The sequence below is a fragment of the Carlito syrichta genome, unplaced genomic scaffold, assembly GCF_000164805.1.
Source record: "Carlito syrichta isolate Samal-C Ts95f unplaced genomic scaffold, Tarsius_syrichta-2.0.1 Scaffold308700, whole genome shotgun sequence".
In the NCBI taxonomy this organism is placed as follows: Eukaryota; Metazoa; Chordata; class Mammalia; order Primates; family Tarsiidae; genus Carlito; species Carlito syrichta.
The window spans coordinates 105,171-112,782 of record NW_007252796.1 but is presented as its reverse complement, the minus strand read 5'-3'; the positions used below and the strand labels follow the sequence as shown (position 1 = coordinate 112,782).

Sequence of the window (7,612 nt, the reverse complement as noted above, 5' to 3'; positions counted from 1 at the left end):
TCTTGAACTTCTGGACTCAAGCAGTCCTCTCACCTTGGCCTCCCAAAGTGCAGGGGTTATAGGCATGAGCCACTGCACCCTTCTTGAAAGGCTCTTAACGTACATATGACTGTAACAAGAACTTTTGCCAAGAACTTCTCAAACTGCTTCTTGCTACATAAGTCATTTAGGATAGCTACCAGAACACTTGCCTGACACACTGTCTCCACTAATGAACTGGCATTACCTTTTGACATAAAATTCTGTAACGAATGTTCTGTTTGTCTCAAAACAAATTAAGTGTACTTTTGCCTGTAAAAGCTTCCCCTTACCTTACATTTTGGATATGCCTATGGTTCCCATAGCTGTCATATTCGAGATTTTCAAATCTCCTGTGCATTCCTGCACAAACTCAATATCTTTGGAGAATCCTTGTTATTTAAGTTGACAGTTTAAATATATCCCACATTGTGCTTTTCTTTGCCTCACTTATTTCATTTTTTTGCTATTATTTTAGCTTTCTGCTATTTATTTATATTTCAAATTTTTCCTCTTCTAATTTTAAAAGTATATGTACTGATTTATGTATAATATTTAAGATAAAAAATTACAAACATTTAATATATTAGAGTACTGTATAGGGTTGTAAATGCATTTACTTTCTGTTTGAAAATAGGAAAGACTTAAAATATTGAGCAATTAGCTTCCTTTTAATTTATATGTTACAGAGGTTATTTATGGGAATTCCATCATTCTAACTCCATAAGGGATATATTCATATTATAAACAGTGACAAACTGTTCTTTAATCAAAAGATGCATCTCTCTCCATTCTTATTCCTTCTCTCATTGCAGATCTTTCACCTGAGATCAACTTTCTTTGGTCTTGAGTATTATTTTTTAAATATACTTCAATTACATTTCTCATTTTTGGTCTCAAATAGTTTTATTTCACACTTTCTTTTTTTTTTTTCTTTGAGTCTCACTCTATCGCCCAGACTGGAGTGCAGTGGCTGCTCCTGGCCACCGCAGCCTTGACCTGCTGGGCTCCGGCAATCCTTCCGCCTCAGCCTTCCAAGTAACTGGAACTACAGGTGCACACTACCACGCCCGACTAATTTTTTGATTTATGGTAGAGATGAGGTCTCGTCAAGTTGCCCAGGGGGGTCTCGAACCCATGGGCTCAGGCAATCCACTCACCTCAGCCTCTCAAAGCGCGGGATTACAGGCTGAGCCACCAAGCCCGGCTACACTTTCTTAAAATACATGTTTGCTGTGTATATAAATTTAGCTTGGTGGTTATTTCTTCTGCACAAGTGTCTTTTCATTGCCAAAGGACATTTGGTGAACTGTCTTTTCAGATACTTGTAAGATACTGAAAAGATAATAAATACATCTCTGTGTACAGAGTATGGAGATATCTTGATATCTTGAAAAACAGTGATTCTCTCTAGGGTTGACACAATCACTTACTGTATAAACTAAATATATTTTGAGATAATCAGAGATACTTGCTTCAGGACTGCCAAACATACTCCATGTTCCACATTGTGGCAGTGTTTTGAGTCTTTTCTGTGTCTGGCCCAAAGTGCGGAAGCTCACCAGAATAACTCTAGAGCTTCAGGCTATATGTAATATGTAATTGAGAACAACACATTTATTAACTTCCAGCTATAGAAGCCTAAGTGACTTTACTGTATGATGTGTCCATTTTATTTTTTGATGAGCATTCTCTGTGTAAGAAAGCCTGCAGAGTAAAGGGAATACTTCTACACTATTGGTGGGAATGTAAACTATTTCAACCTCTATGGAAAACAGTGTGGCAATTCTTTTTTTTCCTTGAGTTGGAGTCTCACTCTGTCACCCAGGCTGGAGTGCAGCGGCACATTCATGGTCACCCCAGTGTCAACCTACTGGACTCCTGCCATCCTTCCACTTCAGCCTTCCAAATAGCCAGAACTACAGGCATGCACTACCACACCTGGCTAATTTTTGATTTATTGGAGAGAAGAGGTCTCTCCAAGTTGCCTGGGCTGGTCTTGAACCTGCAGGTTCAAGCAATCCACTCACCTCAGTCTCCCACACAATTCTTAAAAGAACTAGCAATTGATCTTCCAGACAACCCAGCAATCCCCTTCTGGGAATATACCCAGAGGAACTCAAATCATTCTGCAAAAAAGATACTTGCACATGCATGTTTATTGCAGCACTATTCACAATAGCAAAAACATGGAACCAACTCTGCAGCCCATCAATAGTGGACTGGATAAAGAAAATGTGGTACATATACAGTATGGCACATTGCACAGTCATAAAGAAGGACAAAATTATGAACTCTGCAACAAATTGGGTGGATTTAGAGTCCATCATACCCAGTGACCTATCACAGAAACAAAGAACTGAATACCACATATTCTCACACATGAGTGGATCCTGAACATTTATCACAATACTACAAGAGAATAGTATTTAAAGGCATATTATTTCAGACTTTCTTATTCAGTAGTAGTAGTCCTGGCAGTAGCGGGAGACTGCCAAGGGAGGGGGTGGGTGCACATAACATCACTAAGGGTACCTGATCCTGAACCTGGGGAAGTGAGGACCAGCAGGAGGCCCAAACTTCACCTGCACGTAGACTACTTATGGACGTAGTCCTGACTTGCACCTCACATCTTTATAATAAAATTTTAAAAATAAAAATTATGTGATGTTACGGACTGCACTCACCAAGAATATAGATGCGGCTCCTTTAAGAGGAAGCGAAGCTTTGCCTAGGCCTCAGAGACTCTAGACGCCATTTCCTGGCAATCGCTGGCGAAGTTTCTGGGCCTTTGACCTGGGGTTCGCGCGGGACGCCCCTCACTGTGGTAGTGCTGTGGAAACTACATTACCCAGAAGCCTGGGCGGCTCTGGACAGATGAAAACCCAGGAAAGGGGCGTTCCGTATTGCGGAAAAGGTCGGGCGGGACTTCCTGTCCCCTCCGCGGGCGGACATTTTGTTTTCTTTTCGGTTAATCCACCTACTTAGCCTGGGGATGGCAGTGTCAGACCCCAGGTGACGGCAAAGGGGAAACGTGATAAAAGCGTTGTCTTCCTGAAGAGAGACGAGCCTGAGGCTCGGCAGTGGTGCTGCCCGAGTGACCTGGCCTCTGGGCTGGGCCCTGGACGGCGGATCCCTGGTTCCCGTCCTTGTCGCACCCTCTTCCGTAGTCCGCAGGCCCGATGGCGTTGGCCGCGCTGATGGGCCCGTCGCAGGTGGGTCCTGCTTCCCCGCGTCCTCGCTCTAACCCCCATCTCTGAGTCCTGAAACTTTTAGTGGAGGGCACCTCGGGTTACTGCAGCCCTGGGCCGTGTGTCCTCGACAGTGGGGGCGCTCATGTTTGGGTTCCATTTCTGACAGAGAGTACGATGAGTTGTGGAAGGACACAGGGACTAGCATGTGCAAAAGCCTGGAGGTGCAACACAGCTGGAGCATTTGGGAAAACTGGGTCTTTGGTGTCTGAAAGGATCAGAGTGTGTGAGAAGTGGTCACACCTGGAATATCGGCCTGAACAGCTGGGCCTCTATTTTGAGGGTGATGGGAGCCTGGAAGGTTCTGAACAGGGGAAAGACATAATCTGAGGGTTTAAAAAGTATTCTGTTGGCTGCTCAGGGGAGAATAGACTTGAGTTGAACATGGAAATGGGGAGATGATGAAGATGGGTAAGCACAGTAACATTGAGAATAGACTGAGATAAAGGGCTTGAGAGGTAGCCATGAAGACTATGGCACAAAGGGTAGACAGCCAGTCCCAGGTTACTATGTAACAGGGCAGAAATATAGGATATGTCTGAGCCTTTGAGGTTCCTTTGAGGTTGCTAGTCTCTCACAGTCTTCCTCTTCCCACAGGTTCCCATGAATTCAGAAGTAATTATGGACCCTATACAGGTGAGGGGAGAATGTCCATGCTCTCACCGATTCCACTCCCACCCTACACTGTCTCCAGGATTGTGGCGTCATATAGAACACTTTCCTGCTACTCTCAGATCTCTTGGGTCTGAGGACTCTGGAGAAACTCCAAGCACAAGGTTCTGAGTCCAGAACAGGGGTTATGTGGCAGGGTTTCCGTTTCTGGCAACCATTGGAATAAGGTTGGAATGTTGTTCCGGGCACAGGAACCAGCCCGTGCAGATATTTGGAGGTGAGACTGAGATGAGCATTTTCAAGAAACTGCAGGTCTCTACCTGTATGTATGGTGGGAGCCAAGACCAGGGGCAGAAGTCAGTCCTGAAATGGCACAAAAGATGATTGTATAGATTGAGGTTTAGGAGGGAGAATGTTCACATCACAGTGTTGGTGCAGTTAGTGAGCCAGGAAGGCAGTGGTAGAAGCCTTTGACTAGGTGGAGCATCAGAATTGTGAGAAAGAGTTGATCCAAGAAGTGGAAATGAAGTATAGACTGATGGCCTCTGGGCTTAAGGAAGAATGATTAACCCAACTTTGGTTGTCTGGTAAGCATGATCTTAGTGACCCCAGAGGAATTAGCTGGCAGGAGAGTGGGATCCTGCATGCCGGTCTCAGAGCCAAGATGGTGACTTCCTGCCCACCTGTCTGTGGTTATTATGGGTAGATCTAGTGATCAGTGAAACCATGAGGAAAGAGAAAACACCAGTGGCACCTGGTCTTTGTATTCCCTCTGACTTGGGGAGTTAGGTAGGAGGTTATACAGAAGGGAGATGTGTGGGGGCATGAATGGGGATCTTTGGGAGAGAGACTGTTCATGGACTTGGCTCTCCCCATTGTGGCAGGGGCAGGTGAACTTTGAGGACGTGTTCGTGTACTTCTCCCAGGAGGAGTGGGTGCTCCTTGATGAGGCTCAGAGGCTCCTGTACCGTGATGTGATGCTGGAGAACTTTGCACTTATGGCCTCTCTGGGTAAGACCATCACACCCATCCCAGTGCCCTGGACTGGACCATGTCTGTCTCCCTTTTCCCAGTGCAGCCCTGTCCTTCCTACATCAGAGCTAGATACAACCTTCTTCCCTAGTTTTTGGAGAAGGTGTCCTAGATGTTGGGCTTGGGCTGTGTGCACTCTGCCTCATACTGCTAAGCATCCCCAGCACCTATTTTCCCAAAGACTTTCAGGAATGGATCCAGTAGTCAAGCATCTTACTGTCAGCCCAGTGGATCATAACCATTTTGTCCTTTCCTTGACTGGATGTCTCTGTCCATACCCATCACATCTCTGTGCCCCAGATTCTGTCCCTTTCTTCTACGTGACCCTTCTTGCGACCTGCTTGTGTCAGGAATAACATCCCTGTGCCCACAATCATTTTAGTGCCAAGACCACTGACCACATTTCATTTATAGCTACTTTCCCATTTACACACTTGCCTCTTATGCAGAACTTTTGGCCTCTGACTGTTCCATACCTTTGCCTCCACATCTCACCTGTTTCTCTCCATTGATCCCTCTATTGTGTTCTCCAACACTGGCCTATACTTCATGTTTCATGAGATGTATACATAGCCCAATTAATCCTTAAACACCAGTTACTCAATAGCAGTTTGATTTTCTTTGGCATGTACATACTTTCTGCACAACTCTCACCTGTCCCCAGCTACCAAGGAATACAATTGTGAAAGACTTTATTGGAAATCCGCATCTTTTCCCTGTGCTGTTACCCATATTTGTGTATTTTCCCAGGTCAGAGTCTCCTCCATTCTATGATCTTTAGATGCCAACTACTGTATATCAGACATTTACTGAATGTGAGCTTGAGCCCGTTGTCCTAATGGCAGTTCTATGACCTTGATCATAGTAGTCTTAGACACGTATTTGTAATGAAGCTGCTCCCCTCCCACATGTTTCAATTTGTACTTCACCAGCATTTCTCTGCTTTCAGGTTGTTGGCATGGAATGGAGGATGAGGAGATACCTTTTGAACAGAGCATTTCTGTAGAAGGTGTGTCACAGATCTGGACTCATAAGGGAAGCCCTTCTACCCAGAAGGCTCATCCCTGTGGGACATGTGGCCTGGTCTTAAAAGACATTTTGCACTTGGCTGAGCACCAGGGAACACACCCTGGGCAGAAACCATACATATGTCTGGTGTGTGGGAAACAATTCTGGTTTAGTGCAAACCTTCACCAGCACCAGAAGCAGCACAGTGGAGAGAAACCCTTAAGAAGGGATGAGGGCAAGGTCTTTCTTATGAACAGCTACCCTGTCCACCTGTCAGAGATATCTTTTATATCAGGGAAAGGTTGTAAGGACTTTTCAACCAGCTCAAGCGTTTTTAAGCGTGATGCACCTCACAGTGAGTGGAACCCACCCAGTAACACTGAGTGTGAGGAAGCCTTTCACAATGGAAAAAGGCGTTACAAATGCAGTGAATGTGGAAAAGCCTTCAGCCGCAAAGACTCACTTGTTCAGCACCAGAGAGTCCACACTGGAGAAAGGCCTTATGAGTGTGGTGAATGTGGGAAAACCTTTAGTCGCAAACCCATACTTGCTCAGCACCAGAGAATCCACACTGGAGAAATGCCTTATGAATGTGGCGTATGTGGGAAAGTTTTTAATCATAGTTCTAACCTCATTGTACACCAGAGAGTACACACTGGGGCAAGGCCTTACAAGTGCAATGAATGTGGGAAAGCCTACAGCCACAAATCCACACTTGTTCAACATGAGAGTATCCATACTGGAGAAAGACCTTATGAGTGCAGTGAATGTGGGAAGTACTTTGGTCACAAATACAGACTAATTAAACATTGGAGTGTTCATACTGGGGCGAGACCTTATGAGTGCATTGCATGTGGGAAGTTCTTTAGCCAAAGCTCTGACCTTATTGCACACCAAAGGGTTCACAATGGTGAAAAGCCTTATGTGTGCAGTGAATGTGGAAAAGCCTTTAGCCACAAACATGTGCTCGTTCAACACCATAGGATTCACACTGGAGAAAGGCCATATAAGTGCAGTGAATGTGGGAAAGCCTTCAGGCAAAGGGCTTCCCTCATCCGCCATTGGAAAATTCACACTGGAGAAAGGCCTTAGGATGGGAAATATGCCATCTCCTTGTTCAACATAACTGATACCAGCAAGAATCTCTAAGAGTAACATTTGTGTGCAGTCAACAGCCAGAAGTTGAGCTTGACACATTCAATCAATCACCCTGGTGAGATTCTTCTGTGTGCCAGCTACGAGGGAACGTTTCTGGAGCTATGCTGCATTTTCTAACCTGCCCAGGACCCTTGCCGGAATTATATCACTGCCACTGACTCTGACAGAAGCCATCTATCTTTGCACTGGCAGAGTCCTGCATTCTGCAAAAGTCACACCCCAATGTGCTTCAAAAGGCAGACCTCTGTACTCCTCCCTTTCCTAGAGTGAATCATTGGTAGCATGAGGCCACTGAGGATTCTCACTTCTTCCTGCCCCCTGACTGGGTTAAGCATGAGCATTACTCAGTTTTAGCCAGAAAGATGGGAGCTTTGCTTTGCAGGGTACTTGCAAAGGTTTCCCTTCTTCGTGGACATTATTGATCTCATATGGCACTTGTGATGGATTTGTACTGCTTTCAAGACATCTAACCTGAAATGGACTGCTTCTTACTGTTCCGGTTTTGCAATGGATGCCTTAATTTTTAGACTTCC

General features: G+C 45.1%; 1 protein-coding gene across 3 annotated transcripts; it reads left to right on the top strand.

The window, feature by feature from the left end:
- The first annotated feature begins 2,972 nt into the window (after window positions 1–2,972).
- On the top strand, window positions 2,973–7,251 carry ZNF772 (zinc finger protein 772). Of its 3 annotated transcripts, XM_008065650.1 has the most exons (4): window positions 2,977–3,233; window positions 3,867–3,905; window positions 4,766–4,892; window positions 5,863–7,251. In XM_008065650.1, the coding sequence occupies exons 1-4, from the start codon at window positions 3,201–3,203 to the stop codon at window positions 7,011–7,013; spliced, it is 1,350 nt and encodes a 449-aa protein (XP_008063841.1). In that variant the 5' UTR covers window positions 2,977–3,200; the 3' UTR covers window positions 7,014–7,251. The 3 variants fall into 3 exon arrangements, with proteins under 3 accessions (XP_008063842.1, XP_008063841.1, XP_021572006.1); XM_021716331.1 differs by lacking the exon at window positions 3,867–3,905 and having other exon boundaries at window positions 5,863–7,013; XM_008065651.1 differs by lacking the exons at window positions 3,867–3,905; window positions 4,766–4,892 and having other exon boundaries at window positions 2,973–3,233; window positions 5,863–7,219.
- Window positions 7,252–7,612: the final 361 nt, after the last annotated feature.

Excerpts from the sequence above, each read along its gene's own strand:
- ZNF772 (XM_008065650.1), top strand. The coding sequence starts at position 3,201 with ATGGCGTTGGCCGCGCTGATGGGCCCGTCGCAG. Across the intron at positions 3,234-3,866 it reads CGCTGATGGGCCCGTCGCAG|GTTCCCATGAATTCAGAAGT; the intron begins GTGGGTCCTGCT and ends CTCTTCCCACAG. Across the intron at positions 4,893-5,862 it reads TGCACTTATGGCCTCTCTGG|GTTGTTGGCATGGAATGGAG; the intron begins GTAAGACCATCA and ends CTCTGCTTTCAG.